Source organism: Dryas octopetala, chromosome 6 (genome assembly GCF_963921425.1).
Source record: "Dryas octopetala chromosome 6, drDryOcto1.1, whole genome shotgun sequence".
Classification (NCBI taxonomy): domain Eukaryota; kingdom Viridiplantae; phylum Streptophyta; class Magnoliopsida; order Rosales; family Rosaceae; genus Dryas; species Dryas octopetala.
Window position 1 is genome coordinate 17,873,702 of NC_141371.1, and position 23,468 is coordinate 17,897,169.

The following is a 23,468-nucleotide window of genomic DNA, read 5'->3' on the forward strand; positions in this document are numbered from 1 at the left end:
ATACCTATACCATACCGATTTAGACTCGGTACGGTACGGTATCGGTACGGTATATAATCGGTATTGTTTTTCGGTATAACATTGACACGGTACGGTATGGTACGGGTTCGGTTTCGGTATTTCGGTAATAAATGCCCACCCCTACTTTGGCCTCTCTCTTCTTCTTCTCTTGTTCTCTCTCTTTCTCTAACTTTCTCCTTGTCTAAGAACTCAGAAATTTCGTGGGTTGTGTTTGGTATGAACAGAAGTTTGTTTTATAAAAGGGTTCTTATGTCTGTTGGAGGTAAAACTGAAGAGTCACTTCATTTCTAACGTGAAAAAGGTTTTTGACAAGGCTGTGAGCTGTTTGTTTGTTAGGGCTTTTGGTTTCCCAAGAGGCTTTTAATTGGTTGGCCAATTCCTTTAATCTTTTTTAATTGAGTGTTTAGTCTAAGACTCTAGACTAAACAGCCCAATAACCAATCAAAGGCTTTTACTTAACTCAAGTCAATTAATTAAAAATCATCATGACTTTTTATTGAATTTTCCTTCCTTATTACCGAAAATTCACTCCATCTCTAGCCATGCAATAGCCATCATTTTAATCTTTTGCCTAAGTAATCTAGGTTTCTAGCCCTAGTGGTCTAGGTTGGTAAAAAAAAAAAAGGTTTTAAAGTCAAATTGCAACCCTTGGTATTTCTAGTTGTCAAATCCTATTTCTAAACAAATTATAAGTCACAAACACAAGCAAAGGTGTGTGTGTGTGTGTGATCCGAAAATGGTCACCTAAGTAATTAAATAATTATTTAAAATCATGTTACTTAAAATAATTGTTTTAAAACAATTTTTGGATAAAATAAAAACATACAAGTTCTTTGTCATCCTTTTGGAATTCGAAATTACCAAATTAATGAACAAAGTTATGTTTATCATCCAATTAACCAACGTGTGAGTAATTAAGTCAATTTAGCCAAATATAAGTGTGCTTTTGCCGTAAATCTGAAATCACCATAAGTACATGAAAATAAATATGGTTCAAATAAGTGACATAATTTTAAATAAAATATTTAAATAAATGAAATTCCATAAACTTGTCTATGTGAAAATAAATCCACATTATGTTCAAAAGAAGCAACAATTAATTTCTAACTAATTTCAATTAGCCTAGTAACACCCATAACCCAAAATCAATAAAATTTGAGGTGTTACAAATAGGACCTGCCTGAAAGTCACATGGGTCATCTTAGTTGTAATTTGTCTCTCTTAAATTGAGCATGATGTCTGGTTGGCCCAAATTCAATGGGTACGAGTGAGCAAGGTGCCTATCAAGCCTCATTGCCTGCGCTCAAAGGAAAAGAAATAAGAGGAAGGATATGGCCTTACCGCCTATACTTTGGAGTATCTCCAAATTGATTACAAGTTCGTGGGCCCGTAAAGCAGAATTGGTCCAGCGAAATATAAGTGGGCAAAATTAAAGGGTGTCTCTTATAAATCAAAATGCGTAATTACACAAATTCAGTTGCCACTTAAATTGTCAATAATTGATTTGAGTCCAATAGTACAAAACTACCCAAATTCTTATCGCCTCTTCCCAAATTTAAATTCTCAAAACGGTATAAAGCCAATTATTTCAAATGGTACAAATTCATCCTTCTCTCAAATCTCAAATCAAATTCCTAAGTGGTACGAAACCATTTTTCTCAAATGGTACAAAACCACCTATTTCAATTGGTATAAAACCATCTCTTGGTCTAAATCCCAAACCCTAAAAGTTCAAAATTGATTCAAAACCATCTCTCAAATTGGCAAAAAGCCACCTCCCAAAATTTGGTACAAAACCACCCAAATAAAGTCTCCCAAACGATCTACTTCCTATTTAATCCCACAAAGGGTACGTAGGCAATGTGGATAAAATTCGCATGTGCAACCACGGTCAAATCAAATTTCTATTATCTCAAACTTCTTTGAAATTAATTCTCACACACAGTTACCGAATTAATTTCGCAATCTATCAAATTTCTTTTCAACGAATTACATTCGGTTTGATTCTATCAAGGGTATGTAGCTAGGCAACCCATTAAAATTAGGTACAATCGCAACCAAATCAAATCCCTTTAAAATTCTCCAGAAATTAGTTCTATACACAAAAGTCCTCGAATTATTTTCTCAAATCAAATCCAAGGGCTCTAAACCCTATCCAAATCACTAAAATCATTTAAATGAATAATTCACCCATTTAATTTCCAAAGGTTGGAACTACGTGTGGTTTGATCTGCAATGGGTACGTAGGCAACCTAAAATATGGGTGCAACCACAATTGTAAATATATTTCATAAACCCCAAACATTTATCTAAATACATTTCAACATTTCAATGAGTCTTTTATCTATTGAAAATTTAAATACTTATAAAGTGATCCGTTGGTTTCATTGTAATTGGAATCAAAATATTTTCCTTTGAGCCAAGAAATGTACTCTATTTTGAATGGGTCATACCCAAAATAATAAAACTCTTATTTCTTAAATGAATTTGAGTGAAATTATGTTGAATAATATTATTATTTATTTACAAATTTTGTTTAGTAGATATACATAATACATAATAAACATATTCAAGAATTTTCTTAGCAAAAAACCCGTCTTATTGGTCACAGTACGCAAAAGTATAGTAGGGAACCTGAGAGAAGCCCCCGAACCCCTCATTTAAAAACCTCCTCCAAAATACCAAACCCTCCTGTTTTCTTCAACTCTTCCCTCCCTTCCTCTCTCTCTCTCTCTCTCTCTCTCTCTCTCTCTCTCTCTCTCTCTCTTTATCTTTCGGAGGCACAAACACAAAACTCAAACTCAAACTCTCAAAAAGCCTCCGACCAAATCCCTTCTCGTACCCGCCGAACCCTAACTCGCTCCGATGGCCGCCGATCCAACTCAGCAGCAACTGGCCATAATTCTGGGCCCGGAGCCCGCCCACTTCGAAACCCTAATCTCCCATCTCATGTCCTCCAGCAACGAGCAACGATCCCAGGCCGAGGCCCTCTTCAACCTCTGCAAGCAGGCCCACCCGGACGGTCTCTTACTGAAGCTGGTCCACGTCTTACAGGCCTCGGCCCAACCCGAGGCCCGAACCATGTCCGTCATCCTCCTCCGCCGCCAGCTCACCCGCGACGACTCCTTCCTCTGGCCCCGCCTCACCGCTGCCACTCAGTCCACCCTCAAGTCCGTACTCCTCTCCTGTCTACAAACCGAATCCACCAAATCCATGTCCAAGAAGCTATGCGACACCGTTTCGGAACTTGCCTCGGGAATTCTACCCGATAACCAATGGCCGGAGCTGTTGCCCTTCATGTTCCAGTGCGTCACCTCCGATAATCCCAAGCTCCAAGAGTCCGCTCTTTTGATTTTCGCCCAATTGGCTCATTACATCGGCGAAACCCTAGTCCCGCACTTGACCACGCTCCACTCGGTGTTCTACCAGTGTTTGTCGAGCGCCGCCAAGAGCGCTGATGTGAGAATCGCGGCGCTAGGCGCCTCGGTTAATTTTATTCAGTGCTTGACGACCGCGTCTGATAGGGACAGGTTCCAGGACCTGTTGCCGCTGATGATGCAGACTTTGACCGAGGCCTTGAATTGCGGCCAGGAGGCGACGGCCCAAGAGGCTCTGGAGTTGCTCATCGAGTTGGCCGGGACTGAACCGAGGTTCTTGAGGCGGCAGTTGGTGGATGTGGTGGGGTCTATGCTTCAGATTGCTGAGGCCGAGTCCTTGGAGGAAGGGACGAGGCATTTGGCGATTGAGTTTGTGATTACTTTGGCCGAGGCGAGGGAGAGGGCGCCCGGGATGATGAGGAAGTTGCCGCAGTTCATTCAGAAGTTGTTTGCGATACTGATGAACATGTTGTTGGACATTGAGGATGATCCTATGTGGCACAGTGCGGATACTGAGCATGAGGATGCTGGCGAGACGAGCAATTACGGGTTCGGACAGGAGTGTTTGGATAGGTTGTCCATTTCGTTGGGTGGGAATACTATTGTCCCTGTTGCTTCTGAGCTTTTCCCCGCTTACTTGGCTGCTCCCGAATGGCAAAAGCACCACGCGGCTCACATTGCCCTTGCACAGATTGCCGAGGGTTGCTCCAAGGTATAAAACTTAACTTGGGTTGCCAATGTTGGAGTTTTATGATTCTATGCTTAATTTATTAGATGTCTATTGTTGAATTGTTACTGGGTAGATTATATAGGTTAGATTCATTTTTGCGGACATTAATCTTAATTTGAGCCATGGCCACACACAGACACTTGTCATTGTTTTTTTATTTTTCAGAATGGTTTGCCATTACTGTAGATGATTTTATGCGTTTTAAACACATTTTAATAATACATAACCTCTCTGTTCATGCTCCCATCTGCTGGTTATATTCTCTTTCAATTTTCCTGCTCTAACCTTTGTCTTTATTGATTCAGGTAATGATAAAAAACCTTGAACAGGTAGTGTCAATGGTACTGAATTCATTCCAAGATCCCCACCCACGTGTGCGATGGGCAGCAATTAATGCAGTTGGGCAATTGTCAACGGATTTAGGCCCAGAGTTACAAGTGCAGTATCACCAGCGAGTGCTGCCTGCATTAGCTGGAGCTATGGATGACTTCCAAAATCCCCGAGTACAGGTTTGTAACTCTGTTTTGTACTCAATACTAGGGCTTCCTTTGCACCCTCTTGTAAGGCTGCATGCTCCTTTAACCCAACCTCTCCTGCTTAATAAAAAAACTGTAATAATTGTTGTTTTCATTTTTTTTCCTTGGTAATGCTAATAATAAATTAGGCCACAATTATATTGAAAAATGGAGCATAATTGATGTCATTGAAATTTTGGTCCTGCAATATCATTTAATGCTGATTCTTAAATTACTGAATATGGTTGTATAAAATGTATTAAAGTGATTAAAAATTTGGTCCTGTACTTATACCTTGGACCTTCCGTCCTCCCCTCTCCTCAATACTTTACATTGTCTTGGCATTCATGCCATTCATGCTTCTCCTTTAGCTCTGCACCCTAATAAGATATTTAGTTATGTAATTTTTTGGCCCCTTAGTTTCTATTCCATCTTCTGATGAGAAATTTTTTTATTTAATGTCATTAAGAAGCATGGCACACCACTTGCATATAATTTATATTTTTGACCTCCTTTCTACTTCCAGAGTAACATCGTTGTCATGATATTCACGCGTCTCGTTTAGCTTTGCATCCTGATAAGATATTTAGTTTTATAATTTTCGGCTCCCTGGTGGTTCCTATTCATCTTCTGATGAGAAAGTGTTTATTTAATGTCATTAAGAAGCATGGCATGCCATTTTCATATAATTCATTCTTTTGATTTTCTTATTTACTTTCAGATTGGTATCATTGTGATGGCTTATCTGTATTTGTATGTTACAGGCCCATGCTGCTTCAGCAGTACTCAATTTTAGCGAAAATTGCACCCCAGATATCTTGACACCTTACCTGGATGGAATTGTGAGCAAGCTTCTTGTACTTCTGCAGGTACGTAATCTTCCTATTAAGCAATATCACATAGAGAATATGACATTTGTATGGCATATGCTGACAGAAGATGTTTATATTAAAAAGTGTTCAAAGGCTTAGTTCAAGGTCAGGTGTTTTCAAAATGCTTTGAGGCTTTAAGATCACAGTCTCTCTTTCACAATTTGACGGGAAAACCAGAGTCATAATGGTACTAGGAGCTATACAGTAGAAATATGTTGTACCAGATAAATATTGTGATTAATCATGGGATTATGGCTCTTTGTTTAGTCAGTTCCATAATTTGGCTCAGATAATTATGGAGTTGAGTCAGTAAATGGCTGTTCAAAATTTGACTTTAGGTCTTATAATAAAAGCAATTTAACTTTACTATTATCAGAGGAGACACAAAATAAACACCCTCATTTATTAAATTGAACATAGAGAAGGAACAAAGAGTACCGGGAAGAAACCATGGATAATAAGCTGATTGAGGATAGAAATAAAAGACTGTTTTGATAGTAGAGTCAGGTTGGAAGTTGCAGAGAAAATAGAAGAGTAAGTTTTATGGGGTATAACCAAGTCCCGGAATTCTCTTGAAGTATCAAAGCACAATGCCACCTTTGGAGTTCAATTCTCACTCTCTCTTAGCATTTTGCATCTCTGAGTTGAAATTGGAGCCATTGAATTAAAAATGTAAAGAATTATTACCTTGTGGCAGTGATGAAGTTGTCTAATGCTATTGTCTTAGTGTGGAGAGAAACTTTTTCTTTTCTTGGTGTAAATGGCATATTTGTTTCTGAATTTATATGTTTTTTTGTTTTTGTTCCCAGAATGGGAAGCAGATGGTGCAGGAGGGAGCTTTAACAGCCTTGGCATCAGTTGCTGATTCGTCACAGGTACTTAAATATGTTAGAACCCATATTCAGGCTGCCAATTTCAGTTTATTTTAGATTGCATTGATTGTTGGGTTTGACATTTGCATTTATATTTATATTAACAGGAGCAATTCCAGAAATATTATGATGCTGTAATGCCTTACTTGAAAGCTATTTTGGTTAATGCAAATGACAAATCTAATCGCATGCTACGTGCCAAATCCATGGAGTGTATTAGTTTGGTCGGAATGGCTGTTGGAAAGGAAAAGTTCAGGGATGACGCTAAGCAGGTTATTATAAATAACATGTTATACCTTCTGATTTCCTTTGTGGTTAATATTTATGCTGGTCCATCTGTTTCTATCTATTTCTTTAGTTGATATTCTGGTTGGTTATGGAAGAAATGGTGGTCCTATTGTTTTGTTTGGTTTTTTTTTCAAGGTTATGGAAGTCTTGATGTCATTGCAAGTTTCTCAAATGGAGGCAGATGATCCTACAACAAGCTACATGTTACAAGTACGTTCTTCCAACTTTAAGAAACAACATGGAAAATTCTAATCTTGTTATTCAGTAACTATTTATAAGTGAAGGTGGATGTGCAAACTGAATAAACTAACTGCTTAATTATGTTGCAGGCATGGGCCCGACTTTGCAAATGCCTTGGGCAGGATTTTCTCCCCTACATGAATGTTGTCATGCCCTCTTTGCTTCAGTCTGCTCAGCTTAAACCTGATGTAACTATTACTTCTGCAGATTCAGATGCAGATATTGATGAAGATGATGATAGGTTGGTTAAAGTTTATTCTTAGAAAACTCATAATTTTTTTTCCTGGTAGTCTTCATGTATTGGGTGCGCTCTTGTTTGTGGTTTTGTTCATGCCTAAAAACAGCACTTTTTAGATCTTACACATTTGGCTGAAAATACATGAAGTTGAAAAGTATCTATGTAACTTCAGTAGTTGACGGTTTTTGTGTTCTTAATACAGCATTGAAATGATTACTGTTGGGGATAAAAGGATAGGGATCAGGACTAGTGTCCTGGAGGAAAAAGCTACAGCTTGTAACATGCTATGTTGCTATGCTGATGAGTTGAAGGAAGGATTTTTCCCATGGATTGATCAGGTTGATGATGATTCACATTTTTTTCGGGGATTATTTTACCATGCTTTTATCAAGTTCAATAAGTAGATAATGACTGCTTAAGTTAATGTAGGTTGCTCCAACGTTGGTTCCTCTTCTCAAATTTTATTTCCATGAAGAAGTTAGAAAGGCAGCTGTTTCAGGTATTAGTTAGACCTGCCTTTAATTTAATAATTTTTTTTTGTTTTTGTATCAGATTTTTTTGGAGCTCTACTGAAATTCTTCTTATTATTTATCTATTTTGTCTTTAGCGATGCCGGAGTTGTTGCGTTCAGCCAAATTAGCTGTAGAGAAGGGACAGTCTCAAGGTCATAATGAGTCCTATATAAAGCAGTTGTCTGATTACATAGTACCAGCGCTGGTTGAGGCATTACACAAGGTCTTAGTTTCTTTGGTTCATTTGGTCTTTAATGCTGATCAATCATATACTATAAGTGATCGTGCGTTTGATGCCTTTGAACTGCATTTGGTGTGCAGGAACCGGAGGTAGAAATTTGTGCAAGCATATTAGATGCATTGAACGAGTGTGTGCAGGTTTGTGGCATCCGTTACTTTCTTCTCAAAAAAAAAAAAAGAGCAAATTACAATTTAGTACCTCAACTTTACATATTGTTTCAACTTAGTACCCCAACTTTCAAAACTTGCAAAAAAGTACCTCAACTTTCATTTTGTGTCAAAATAGTACCTCCGTTAGTTTTTCCGTCAAATAAACCGTTATCTGCTGACGTTAGGGGTATTTTCGTCATTTTCTCTAAATTTAAAAAAATTAATAAAAAAATAATTAAAATTTCTTAATTTCAAAAAAAAAAAAAAAAAACAACAACAAATCCCAGCCATCCCCCCCTCCCTTCCCCGCCCATCCCTACCCTCCTCCTCCTCCTCCCCGCCCCCACATAGCCAGCCCCCCACTCCCCCCACCCATCCCCTCCCTCCTCCTCCTCTCCGCCCCCACCCAGCTAGCCCCCAGCCATCCTCCCCCTCCCCCCCGTCCTCACACATCTCCTCAGCCAAAGTCCTGCGCGATGTTGACCTCGCACTCGCGGAGCAGGCGTCGATAACCTCGAGTCGGTGGGAGGACGGGTCGATCAGGCCGCAGTTTGCCAGTGCCTTCAGGAGGGTGTGGCTGGCAAGCCCCACCACCTCGCGCTTCCGGCCGTCGACGTCGATCGCGAACAGCTTCACGATGCGGTCCGCGACTTTGGCTGAAGAGATGTGTGAGGACGGGGGGGAGGGGGAGGATGGCTGGGGGCTAGCTGGGTGGGGGCGGAGAGGAGGAGGAGGGAGGGGATGGGTGGGGGGCTGGCTATGTGGGGGCGGGGAGGAGGAGGAGGAGGGTAGGGATGGGCGGGGGGCGGGGAAGGGAGGGGGGGATGGCTGGGAATTGTTGTTGTTGTTTTTTTTTTTTTTTTATGAAATTAAGAAATTATAATTATTTTTAAATATTATTATTTTTTTAAATTTAGAGAAAATGACGAAAATACCCCTGCCACGTCAGCAGATAACGGTTTATTTGACGGAAAAACTAACGGAGGTACTATTTTGACACAAAATGAAAGTTGAGGTACTTTTTTGCAAGTTTTGAAAGTTGGGGTACTAAGTTGAAACAACATGTAAAGTTGAGGTACTAAATTGTAATTTGCTCAAAAAAAAAATACTGATTTGTACTTAGCACAACTAAATATCTGATCAATTTTATTATAGAATGGCATTGAAATTGTTGTAGTGATTTGTGCCTTAATAAGAAAATATTGTGCTGCTAGATAATAATGTAAGTCTGCTACTTCAATCCTAACATTTAAACTTAATGGTGTTTTCTTAAAAAATAGAACAAGGTTGTAAATTATGTCATTGTTTGTATTTCCAAATTCATGATTCTCTAAGATGCACACCTAAGTCTCCCTGCAAACATAGCTTTCTTTGCCCTTATAAGTTTCATTCTCCACTAAGCTTATGAATTTAATGAAAAAAATACAGTAAAAAGAAATTATTAATGAAGACATGGTTCACCATTGATAAGCCTCTTTTAGTAACAAAAAGGAGTCAAGTGTTTGGATATTTTTTCTGTTTGCTTAACATGTTATCTATTTATGCCTATGTAAGGGTGTGGCCTCAATAGTGGACTTCTGTCATGTGAAACAAATTTAATTCTCTTTGTTTTAATTTGTGTCAATCTTGGCTCCTTCAATAGCACAAGTTGTACTTCACAAGCTTCTCTATATTACTATCCCCAAGTCCATTCTTCCTTTCCTAGATTTTATGGTTTCTTGACGTTTTTAGCCTTGTATACTTCTTATGTCCCTTGTTTGCCTCTCTTTTTTTATTTGATTTACGCATAATAAAAATGAAATTTGTCAGATTCTATGCCAGAAGGATATTCAAAAATTAATCTTTTCCAAAATATACTTTTCTGAATTTCTTTCTTTTATCAATATATGCTAAGCAGTCTAGTATGTATTTCTAATCTTCCAACTACAAGGTTTGCCATTTCCTGGAGTATTGCTTCTGTACTTGATGAAGTTGGACCTATTTAAATGTAGCATTTCTTTCTTCAGATTTCTGGACAACTTCTTGATGAAAACCAAGTTAGGTGCATTGTGGATGAGATCAAGCAGGTGGTTACAGCTAGCTCATCCAGAAAACAAGAGCGATCAGAAAGGGCCAAAGCAGAGGACTTCGATGCCGAAGAAGGGGAACTGCTTAAGGAAGAAAATGAACAAGAAGAAGAACTTTTTGATCTAGTATGTTTTCTGGTTGTGGTTATTTTTAATATTTTATATTCTAATAAATGATCACTGAGATCTTCTCTATGTTCAATTTTTTTCCCTTGTGAAGGTTGGCGATTGCTTGGGAACTTTGATTAAGACATTCAAGGCGTCTTTCTTGCCTTTCTTCGATGAGCTTTCATCTTACATAACTCCTATGTTGGTAAGTATTTTCTTGCATCCTCTCCCCCCCCCCCCCCCCCCCCCCCATCTCTCCTGTTTTTGTTTGTCTTGTATGCTGACCTCTTTTAAAGCTATGGTAATTTTTCTTTTTTATTTTAAACTAGCACATGGACATATGAGTTTCATGTGACACATAGATTTTATTGTGTATAAAATAGTTTAGAAAGTACTTATTATTGCTATTATGAGATTTTACTATTGAGATTCTTGTATGAGGTGATTTTTATGACAATCTGTGGATTATTTGATTTTACTTTTAAGTAATTAATTTCTTTAATTATTTGATTTATGAAACACAATGTGTGTTTAAATGTGAGAATTAAAAAGTGGTGTGTTTTAGTTATTGGGAGTTGACAAGAAAACTGGGTGTTAAAAGGCTTATAAACTGTTTGGGTGAGTGAAATCACCCCTACTCCCTAGGGGCATTTTTTTATTTCCTTACCTGTTCGAGTGTATGATTTGAAGTTAAAGATATTAGCTGATTAAGTTTATTGATCGAGCAGGGCAAGGATAAAACTGCAGAGGAGAGGAGAATTGCCGTCTGTATATTTGATGATATAGCAGAGCATTGCCGTGAAGCAGCTCTTAAGTAAGACTTTTTACTGTATTATATTGGAATATTGATACGCGTTTTCTCCTCATGTAACCTTATACATATTGGTGAAACAGATATTATGACACCTATGTTCCTTTCCTTTTGGAAGCTTGCAATGATGAAAGTTCAGATGTTCGTCAGGTTTGTACACTTAGTAACTGTGTCATAGTGCATATTCAGTTTTCATAATAACAATTATTAACAAAACCAACTACTTCAGGCAGCTGTTTACGGGGTTGGTATTTGTGCCGAGTATGGTGGATCTGTGTTTAAACCTCTTGTTGGAGGTAAGTATCTTTGCTCTTGGTTTCCTTTTCCATTTGAAATTGTTTGCTTTGTATGTTTGTGGATTGATGTTATTTTTCGATTTTTGCCTCTGCAGAAGCTCTTTCTAGGTTGGATATAGTAATCAGGCATCCTAATGCACAACATACTGACAACGTGATGGCATATGATAATGCTGTTTCAGCTCTTGGGAAAATATGCCAGTTCCATCGTGATAGTATAGATGCAACACAGGTAGATGATATTCTATTGCTTCAAATTTTCTGTGTTTTTTCAACTACTTCTGTGCTAATATAAGTGGGATTTTCATTTCATCATCTCTCCAAGATGATTGTCTTCATTTTGACACTTCGCGTTTGCTTGCTGGGTTTCAATTTCTGTCAGTGAGTCTATTTGGGGTCATGACTAACTTTGACGTGTTTGTTTGAGTGCATTTCATTGTAGTGTTGCTCATAAATTTGAACAAATTTGTCTATCTTCAACCCAAGGAATTTGTATTCTGGGTTTTGATCAGAGGAATTCCAAAATACCCAATCTATGTTGTTGTCTATGAAGCTTGACCCAATCAAACTTCATGGAAGGGCTGCATGTTCCATGCATAAGCATGGCTTATTGGCAGGCGAAGGCTGTTGGTGTAAAAAAAGCTAGATGCATCTGATTAACCCGCTGAGGCTCCATTCAAAGTGTCTAGGCCATTTGCTTTGCTAATTGACTGTTGTCTTTAAAAGTTAACTGAATGGTCAAATTATTACTGTTGGGGGGTTTCAATTCTTTGATGAAGGCAAAGGCCTATGTACCAGAAGTTGTGTTATGTGCTACTGTTCACTTCCTTTTAGCGCCTTCGCATTTTCTGTCCTGCCTTTACTCATAACGGCCTTTTCTATTCATTTTCAAGTCCCGTAGTGGATACTTAACATTGGCCCTTCTGTTGTTTCTTATATCTATTTTGTTTGGCAGCTCATCCCTGCTTGGTTAAGCTGTTTGCCTATAAAAGGTGATTTGATTGAGGCCAAGGTTGTTCATGACCAGTTATGTTCAATGGTTGAAAGGTAATACTCTGAAAATCTTGAACATGTTGAATTGTTAATAGAGAAAAATGTTTGCATGATTTGGAGTTCAATGTTTTGTATTCTTCATTGCCTTTTTCAATTTTGTATATATAATGAAAAACAATTGTTTTCAGGTCTGATAGAGAGCTTTTAGGGCCCAATAATCAGTATCTTCCCAAAATAGTTGCGGTGTTTGCTGAGGTATAGTGTTTATGTGCTTATTTATCTTGTGAAATATTGGGTCTAGCTCTCTCTCTCTCTCTCTCTCTCTCTCTCTCTCTCTCTCTCTCTCTCTCTCTCAATCAATCAATCAATCAATTAAAACAATTTGGTGTAGGTTTTATGCGCTGGTAAAGAATTGGCAACAGAGCAAACTACTAGTCGGATGATTAATCTATTAAGGCAGCTTCAGCAAACTTTACCACCCTCTACCCTAGCATCAACCTGGTCATCCTTGCAGCCCCAGCAACAGCTTGCGTTGCAATTTATACTCTCATCATAATTCTTTTGCATTGGCATTGCTTTTTGTTTGTGGGAACTGCTGCTTCTGGTCATTATATTTCCCTTTGCATTGGTGGATATGTGGTTTCATTCCCCGGGAAAGCTCCTGCATCTTCATTGGTTGGCATATGATTGCTTGGAGAAGCAGCTGTCTGGTCTGTGTTTTGATAGTGCATTCTTTCCATATTGTGTTCCATAACGTGTTCCATAATTTATTTGGTGTGGTTTGGCACCAATGCATGGTTGCATTGTTTAGTTGGTTGAGGATGAAAGAAGTTAGGGATAGTGAAAGTTTTGCGATACAGTGTGTATATTATAGAGTGCTATTCATGTTCCAGTACTTCAAAGCTACAAAAAATTGAAGCAACAAAAGGATTGTCCATTGGTGACTTTTAGTTTTGTATGTTGAAGGTCAAGGGGTGTCATTAAAACATCTTGTAGCAATTTTGGTGGTTTATGGTTTGGTAATGAAAAAGTGAACGTAGTTCGATTATCTGTCTTCATTTTCAACACATATATGTCCACTCTTATTCCTTTTTATTCCCCCTCCTATAACATTTTTGAGGATTTTCGGGACGCTTGTATTCTTTTTTCAATTTGTGGATGAATGCTTCTTGTATGCTGAAGAAGCTGGTCGGACCCTGAAGCAATTCTTTTGTGGAACCTGCTGCTTCATCCAGTATATTTAAAGCTTACAAGCGTGCCTTCGCCGGAAGAATTGAATATTTGATTTTTCTTATAATCGAGGCAAATGATTTTCCTGTGCCTTTACTATGAAGGCTAGCTGCATACTGGAAATGCAAACTTGCAATCTCTTGTACTATAGAGGTGAACCAACAGTGTAGTCAGTCTATAGGGGTGAAACTAGTGTATTATGTTGTAAAAGAGCGAGTCACCGGAATGTAATTTATTTTCTTTTATATGGTGAATATTGTTGGGAATTTGTAAATAGAAGGGTTACTAGAATTTATAAAAAGAAGGTTCAGGAACCATAGCGCAAAGCATAAATGTCCATGTTTACTAAATAGGGTTGGAATTTGGTTAAGTACTTTTAATATCCATCTTTACTTACCCCTTATCAAGAATTCATACGTTGTGTTGGTAATTGGTATGTTATGTTTTCGAAAACACAAGTGGTCATATTGAGTTATGTGTATGATATAAAGTCGATTCTATATAGAGTTCCAAGACTGCCAATTACTCTCGGACCATGTGCCATCATATTCAAAGATACTAGAATGACATTCATGTATTTAGAAGCATTTTCAACGGATAAAAACATGAAGTTCGATTAGAATTGTATGCATTGTTGTGCATCAATGGTTGAAAAACTATTAAGGTTTTAAATAGTTAGTCTTCAACATTGTTATGGAGAGTTTCCAGAGCATTATATCCATCACATTATCATTACCATAGTATCAATTATTTGCGGAGTTGAAGGTATCTATTGTGGACACTTGAACAAGAATTTGGTGAGGAGATGCTTGTTTTGACGTAGTTTGAAGAGGGTGGTGGCCAGTGGCGGAGCCTTAGACAGTGCAAGTTTTTTTGTTTTTTTAGCAATTAAAGTTAATTTTTATGTTGTTACATTAAGTCTTAATATATTCTTCACATTCTTTAATTTTTTTACTTATATGAGCAAAATATTAACCAAGGAGAATAATAATGTGTGATAGGAATTAGCATGAGAATAAGAGAGGGAGAAACAAAAAATCAGAGTGGAAAAGGGAGATGCTTGGAAAATTTGAGAACAAATTTGTAATTTGCATCGTAAAACATAACGCTCGGTTGCAAAAAATCGGTATCTAGCCGATCCTCTGGCATCAGTCGGGGGAGGCAGCGAGAGAGAGCATGTAGGGGGAGGGGGAGGGCAGCGGTCAAGGCTGGGGGATTGGGTTTCGGGGCTGAGAGAAAGAGGAGAGGCAGAGATATATGAGAGAGAGTGAGACAGAGAGAGGAGAGATAAATTGAGGGGGAAGTTAGTCTGAGGGAGAGAGGTCCCGCGTGAGGAAGAAGAGAAAGAGAAGGGAGAAAGAAAGAAGAGAAAGAGAGACATGGAGAGGAGAGAGAAATGAGAGAAAAGAGAAGAAAAACTTGGGAGAAGATAAAGGTAGGGGTGCCGTTATTTGGACCCAACTTTTTAATTAGTAGTCCCAATATTATCTTTACACCCATCTTTATTTTAAAAAATATTAAAACTTATTAGTATACCCAACATGTTTTCCTAAACTATCTTTATTGAAACCCAATAATTAAACCCAACAATTCTACTAAATAAACCCAACAAACACATACCCAATTGGCAAAAAAAAAAAAAAAAAAAAACAAACAAAAAATACACTCATCCAAGACACCAACGACACCCCATCTTCACACCACCTCCCAAACTCAACATCCTCACCCTCAAGCATTCTAACAGCCCTCCCCTGAAGCCGCCGCCCCTGCATCGACCACCTGCAGTCGCTGCCCATCATCCCCACCGTCCACCACTACCACCCAGCTAAGGTATTTTGCATTCTAGGTTTTCTAATTTTTGTTTATATTATTTAAATATTAGATTTAGGGCTTTGTTTTAAGTTAGTTGGTACATTTCCGTGCATAATCTTAAATTATTTGGGATATTTTTGTGATTATTGTCGAATTTGAAAGGAATAAGAAGGTTTTGGAGTGAAAATTTTCGAGTATTGTTCGGCACTGGTTTACTGAACAACCTAGAGAATGTTTAGTGCGATGCAACCGAACACTACATTGTAGGTTCGGCGATATACCACCGAACAAAGAAATTTTTTATAAATGTCATGCACTTGTTCGGCCGTCGATAACCTAACACTACTTGAATTGTTCGGTATAAAATGGCCGAACACCTATAAGTGTGGCAAGGTACAACCGAACAAACTCAAACTTGTTCTGCTAAGTAATCGAACACAGTTTCTTGTGTTTTATTTTTTATATTTGTTTAATATTTTTGCATTGCATTTGTAGATATGGATGCAGGTCCTTCTCGAGTGCACACCAAGGCCTCAAATAGGAGGAAAAACAACCGTACTCATAGGAATGAAGATGTGGTTAAGGATGAGATAGAGCATGAGGCAAGGCATGAGGGTGGTTCTGAGGAAGAGATTGCCCCCGAGCCATTTGGTGGTGGCGATGAGGAACTCAATGAGCCATTTCCTGGTGGTCCTCAAGATCTGTCTATTCTAAAAAGTTTTAAAAATCATGTAGAGGCTTCTATTTGGTTTAACAAGGTATCAATTTATAATAACTTATATTAAGTTGTCTAATATGGACTCAAGTGTCATGTCGTATTCATCTTAATTTTGCATATTTACATTTGCAGGAGCGTGAACCCCTCAAATTGCAAAATCATACAAGTAAACTTGCTGATGGCAGTTTGATTCAAGAGTTCCAAACCAAGTGTTCTGGAATTATATTAGGCAGTTTGGGTTGATGCCATTAGTTAACTGTTCATACAGAACTGCAAATAAGGTTATTGTGTCAGCCTTTTGTGAGAGATGGAAACCTGAGACCAATACCTTTCACTTTCATTCGGTGAGATGACGATCACGTTGGATGACATCTCAAACATTTTAGGTATTCCTGTGGTTGGTAGGTCTATATATATACCTGAATTGTCGAAGCGGCTTTTTAGTTCGATCATTAGGAGTTACCACTGACGAAGCATTTGCAGAGTTGTCACGTAACCGTGGGAATGAGGTTACATTTAAGTGGTTGAGGCATAATTTTCAGGGTGTATCTGATGCTTCTACTCTACAGTTTATAGTGTATGCAACTAGAGCATATCGTTATATATATTAAGTTGCACGCTATTTGTGGACAAGATTGGCAATAGGGTTAATGTCATATACCTTAGTCTTCTATCCAATATCAGCATAGTTGGAGAGTATGCATGGGGAGCTGAAGGGTTGACATATCTATATCGATAGTTAGGAGTTGCCTCGAGGGCTGGGTGTAGGCAGATTGCTGGCTATATGACATTACTTGAGGCATGAATATATGAGCAGTTTAAGAGTATTGTTTCTCCTCATTTGGTGATAGGTTATTCAGAGGAGCAGCCACATGTTTATCGTTGAGAACCACGAAAGGATGCAGGTTTATCATTAGATCACGTGCAGGCTATGCGACAAATGCTTGATCAATTGGAGGTACATGAGGTATGTTATTGTTGAGAATTTATCAATTTTGTCTATTTATCTATGTTGTCTAATATTAATAAGTCTTACAGATATAACATGTTGTTGTTTTTTTTTTTGTTTTTTTTGTGGCTATAGGTTATATGGGATCCATACCATGGCCATAGAGTTCATCATCCCTTACTAGAGATAACATTTTATTCAGGGATACTCAAATGTGTGGATATTGTTGAGCCTGATTATCCTGATAGAGTTCTAAGGCAGTTTCATCGCTTACAGACTATTCCCCATGAGTCTTATACTCCTTCTCGAGTTAGACGGAGTGTCGATTCTAAATCATATAAGGTCATGTATGATTATGTTGATGGCTTTTGGGCGAGGTGGCGATATCACGTGTTGTCCGGAGATAGTCGTAATGCACTAGTTACGTTTCCATTAGATTGCGTTTCAGGGTATATGGTGTGGTACCATAATATCACTCACCCGTACATCCACCACCCCGAACGTAGGTCTTTCACAGTGGACTCTAGTGCAAGGTTGAATCCAAAATAGGTAATTATTTCAATTACTATTATTTTGTATATGTTGGTTTCCAATTCATTTAAATAATGATTTATTGTTCATTTTCAATAAAGTGCATAGCTAGTGCCTTGGGCATCACCCAACCTATAGTCAAATGCTGGTCGCGATGAATTTGTGAGACATTTGACAGGGTTTTATAAGGCAGTGGAGACCATCCAACATATTTTGGAGGGTACCCGTGTGTCGACCACACGTGGGTATCAGCGTAGGAGATTTTGTCATCCCACGAATCACGGAGCATAACTAGATGCTTATTTGTTGTTTTATTTGTATTTGGTTATTTAGTTATTTAGGATTATGACTTTATTATATATTCTATTATATGTTAATTATTAATTTCTATTGTTTATGGATGAATTATAATATGTAATTTTCATTATTTAACTTATTTTTAAGTACGTTGACAAAAAAAAAAAAAAACTTGTTTTTAAGTAAATAAATTAAAGGAATTAATAAATAAATATTAATGAAGAAAGTAATTCACTAGTCAATTAATCTGTAACTTAACAAATAAATGTAATGTTTTCACACCATAGTACATATCAATTTAATATAATATTTTCGCTAGCTATTAGAGTTATCGTCACCATTAAGCTGTCTAAACTGAAGAATACGCTCAATGTAGTCTGTGCTGTATCATAATTTTGCATGTGGGTGGCGAAAAGTGTTCCAATGACTATTAACTATTAACATATGGTGGTTTGGCTGCATATAAACCTATATGGAAACAAATAAATTTCTGAACATATATTGCAAGGATAACATAACAAAAAACTCATAACAACGACAATCAATGACATTGATTGATATGTAATACCTGCACAAAATGGTTACCATTGAAGTGTCCAATGACAATCTCACGACGATCAATCGATGGTAATTGATGACTATTCATAGAAAGAAAAGTAAGACATTGTCCACCAGTAATATGCATCAATACAACATTGTAACAAGACGCAATGATATGTCACATTTATGTCATAATCATCCACTTATCTTTTGGTGCATAACTTATATCAAAATGATTCAACCTGTACTCAACATTCTTAACGAGTTTCTTGCAATTGCAAAATATTAATTGATATTCATCCACATTTTTTCACAACTCATTCAATAAATCATGATGCACTTTACGCCATTCATTTTCCCCAAAGCCTAGTAGTCTAGCTATTGATCTAAAGCCACAATTACCATCAGATTCGACATCCTTCACCCCTAAAACAAATGGTCTAATGGACTCCCGAAACTGCTTGTTATACACTTGCGTCAATTGGGATAGATCAATGTTTTCATACCTATACACTTGTATAATGTAGTAACATAAGAATTTATGAACATTACGTGTGTAATGATAAATAATTTACACATAATACTCTAAATACATACCGGTAACTTCAATGTTTTCTTAGTATTTATAGTTGGTGTAGGAAGATGACTATTTTTGGACACTTGCATTATAAAACCAACATAAGTAAAATATGCAAATAATAACTTGAATATTCAAATATCACAAAAGTAAGTAAGTACATACCGAAATTTTAGGAAACTTGGAAGGTTGAGCTTTTGGCTTAAATGGTCTTTTCTTACCAATTGATCCAGTCGTGCCTGTTGGAAAATGACTATCTTGAGTGGATTGGACAATCTCAAAACTAGACAGCCTACGACGAGTCGAAGTATCAAATTTACTTAGACGACCTTTGGTCTTCATCTTTATTGGGGGTACTGTAAGTGCTGTAAATGCAGGATTGAAGAGCTCTTCTAACTTCATACTTAAATGTCTTTTCATCTTTTCATCGCATTCATTATACAACTTCAGGAATCTATCTACTTGTGCTTGTATTGGAGGAATCAGGGGATCACTATTTTGCCGGACATGAACCAAATCTAATTTCCTCCTATAAGGATTAATAGAATCGAGCGGAATTGGGCGGCAAACCTCTTTGTACTCTACCATGTCATGAGCACATAGCAATCCATGTGTTCGTCGAATGGTGCAACCACAAGCTATACTATTAGTCTCAATGTATTCCATCCTCATGGACTTGCACACAATTGTTTTGAGAGCATTTTGTGACACGAAACCTATCAACTGCCTTAATTCCTCCTTCCTGAAGTCATGTTGCACAAATGTTCAACTTCTCTCAAATGTTGCTTTTATTTCAGTGTGTTGCAACACTAATAAGACATGAATTTTGGTCTACAATGTTTGAAAACTGTAAAGACTTGTGCTAAGTTGTTTCTTTAGCCTTTCATGCGTACTCTTCGCCCTATTCATAACAACCAAAAGAGAAAAATTAATTAATATTAATAAACAAAACTATATATGTAGTTGCCATAAAGAAATAATAATAACATTTACCTGTTTTTTATTGTGTTACCAAAATGCATACAAGTATCGGTCCACGCAGCCACAAACATCTCCTTATACGCATCCAACCAAGTGTTTTTCACATAAGAAAGTACATCATTATATACGCTGAAGTCTCTATTCAGCTCACATAGACGTTTTTCTTACTCAGCTTTCATATCTGATAAAACCAATATATTCCATGACGATAGAAACGTTTCCCACTTGTCTTTATGATCAAACAAATTTCTGCACTTCTCCAACACTTTCTTGCCTATATTCCATCTGCACAATAAATGTCGAGCGCTAGGAAAAATAATATGAATGACATTCATAAGTGCTAACTCTCTATCAGTGACAATCACACTTGGAAGACAATTCTCATTCATCACACTCTTCAATTTACTTAAGGCCTATGTGTAATTGCCTTCTTTCTCACCAACAAAATAAACAAATGCAACAGAGAATGTTAAATCTGTGGATGTCACTCCTATAATCTCTAAGAGTGGCAACCAAAACCTGTTTGTCTTACATGTACAATCCATTATCAAAACATGAGAAAATACATGTAATAGATCGAACTAACAAGGTTAGCCCAAAACAAATAAGTGATAATATTATCGATGCTAGTCTACATATTTGTGTTCAGATAACTTACTCAATCACTCTTTGTCGTTGTCTTGCATTGTAGACTGTTCTTATGGTTCTGACATTGAGTTCATCTCTTTGCTTAAGAGTAAATAATATGTCCCTCGGGGCAACCATAGTCTTGGACATATCAACCAACAAGGTGTTCTATTCTTTGGTTAACCACCTTGCATAAAAATGTCCTTCATTATGATATGCAGTAGGATGGTTGTGCACCCCACATATCACCTTAAGCTTCCACTCATCCCTAGGATCAATGTTCACACCTTTCAATAGAAATGGGCAATCACACTTCTTCGTGCTTGAGGGCCTTGAACGCTTTTTTTTCCTGACCATCGGACTTCTCATAACACATCTTTGTTTCAATTGGATTGTTATCTGATCTTACAATAATTTTTTTTCTTTACAGGTTGACCTCTTCTTTCACAAACAAATTTAATTATGCCTCTCTTCAATCTACCAACTCCCCCGACATCAGATTTCTTAATAATGATTACAATACCATTCCTTTGTACTTGTGCACGAGTCCACTTGACCAATGCATCTTGACTTTTGAACGCCTATGTATACACATTTATTATTTTGTTAAAGCAATGTAAATAATTCATAGCTAACAATTTAAAACAGAAGTTTATTTACCTCGTTGGTTATGAAGTCATTACTATAGTCCAAACCACATTTTGTCCCAACACCGCTGCATCAGATGGACAAATCTTGTTGCTGATGAATAAAAAGCATGAATATGTTAGTAACAACAGTGTTCGATCGCTGAATGTCGAACATGTAACGTATTGTTCAGTTGTCATTAACAGAACATACAAGTTACTGTTCGGTTCTATACTGCCGAACACCTGTAGTGGTGTTCGGTTAGTTGATACAGAACAAATATATTCGAATAAAAAAAAAAATGTTCTGATGAATCATTTCGAACATGCCTACTATTGTTTGGCTCTTTAGTGCCGAACATTCTTTTAATTGTTCGGCACTTATGTGCCGAATATGATGCAATTTCAATTTCTAAATATACGAAATTTTTGGGAAAAAAACACGAAAAAGTTACGATAATACCTCGTTTGAAGACTCCAAAATCGCGATTTGAGTATCCATTGATCAATATTTTGCTTGTTTGCCCTGATATAAAGAATGTTAGTGTGGTAGGGCTTAGAGTTTTGATAAAAATGAGACGTGTGTACAAATGTTGGAGAAATGAGTGAAGATGTTGTGTATACTTTACGTTAATTGTTTTTTCAATTTTAAAAGTAAATGTTTGTTCTTAATAGTCAATTACATTAGGATAAAATTGTAAAATAATAATTTATTAAGTTGTTAGGGCTACTAATTAAAAAGTTGGGTCCGAATAACAGCACCCTAAAGGTAGTCATGTGAGAGAAGAGAAAGGTAGTAATTATTTAAATTGAAAAAATCATCTATTAATTTTTATTGTTTGGCAGTAGCAATCATTGTTACTGTGACAATTTTCTTAGTTTTTTTTTTAAAAAAAATCCATAAAAAAAAAAAAACATAACATGGACTTAGGCCCCATTTGGGATTGTGGTGGAGGACCCAAAAGCTGCTGTGGATGACAATTCTCAATCACCTACAACAATTTTGGTGTTTGGTAAAAAAATAAAAAACTGTTTTTCCTCACAATTCTCAACTCCCCACAGTAATAATGAATATTTTATTTTACCCATAATACCATCATTGATTTCTATAATTTTTATTTGTTTATTTTAAATTAAAAAATATGTCTATTGTTAGTTATATTTTATATTTTGATAATTAATTATAATATTTTATTTATACGATTAAAATTATAATATACCTAAAAAAATAATATGCATACTTATTTAATAATGTTGTTCTTAGAAAAATTAATCCTGATAAAAATTTGTAGTAAAAAATTTTAAAAACAAGTAAAAAAACATTTTATTTTTACCAAACAAATAAGTGAAATGCACTTTCAGCATCATGTCCATTTTAGTAATTATACACATTTACAACATTTTTATATTAACATTTACCAAATACTTTGATACTGTTTTTTGCACTCACATCACTTTTGAAAACATAGTTTACCAAACACTCAACTGCTTTACTTTACAGCTGACTTTATTTCACAGCTGTTTTTTCTCACAGCAATACCAAACTGACCCTTATTTGTACCGAATGTGGACTTTATTTATACAAAGTGAACATATTTATCATTCTAACTTTTTAGGTGAGTTTTTTTTATGCAAAGGGTTCTAAAATGGACTTTTTAGTAATTTACTTAAAACATAAAGATATCTATTTTAAAAGTTTGTAAGAAAAAAAAATCAAAAAATGTGAGAGGGGCTTGCGTCCCCACGGGTCCTTATGTGGCACGCCACTAGTGGTGGTCAACGAAGTGAGGGTGGTGGTGATAGTAATGCCAGTAGCAAGATGGCAAAAATGTTGTTGAAGGTGGTGGTGATCCTGATGGGTGTCTTGTTTCTTAATTATGAACATCAAATTTGATATTTTTCTTTTCACAAAAAATTTCAAAATTTTCTTATTAGTGATGTTAAACAAGAAAATTAAAAATTATAATTTCTCAAATCTCAATGTTTCTCTAAATATCGAGTTTAATTTTTCCATCTAAATACATTGACAAAGTTTGTCCTATTGGACATTACCCTAAGGATATGCTTATGAGTAGATTAAAGGGTACACACTCAAAAGGCCTCCATGTGTAAGGCTCAATTGGGTTCAGTTGTTGTGTGCCTCTAAACATGAGGTTTAGAACGTTAACCAATGTTTGCTTTTAATGTGTGCTTCGATTATACTATTGGATCTTTCTTAATATATAGAAGCACATAGCACATACTTAGATAT

General features: G+C 36.7%; 1 protein-coding gene and 1 pseudogene across 1 annotated transcript; both read left to right on the forward strand.

Moving 5' to 3' along the window:
- Positions 1–2,763: 2,763 nt before the first annotated feature.
- LOC147282965 (uncharacterized) lies at positions 2,764–13,266 on the forward strand. Its single transcript, XM_086246991.1, has 20 exons — positions 2,764–4,110; positions 4,434–4,637; positions 5,408–5,512; positions 6,325–6,390; positions 6,495–6,659; positions 6,811–6,885; positions 7,005–7,156; positions 7,356–7,491; positions 7,583–7,652; positions 7,761–7,888; positions 7,987–8,043; positions 10,062–10,247; positions 10,342–10,434; positions 10,958–11,043; positions 11,124–11,190; positions 11,270–11,336; positions 11,432–11,568; positions 12,292–12,383; positions 12,518–12,584; positions 12,721–13,266. The coding sequence occupies exons 1-20, from the start codon at positions 2,887–2,889 to the stop codon at positions 12,883–12,885; spliced, it is 3,342 nt and encodes a 1,113-aa protein (XP_086103117.1). The 5' UTR covers positions 2,764–2,886; the 3' UTR covers positions 12,886–13,266.
- A 2,602-nt stretch (positions 13,267–15,868) lies between these two features.
- On the forward strand, positions 15,869–17,587 carry LOC147282966 (protein MAINTENANCE OF MERISTEMS-like; annotated as a pseudogene).
- Positions 17,588–23,468: the final 5,881 nt, after the last annotated feature.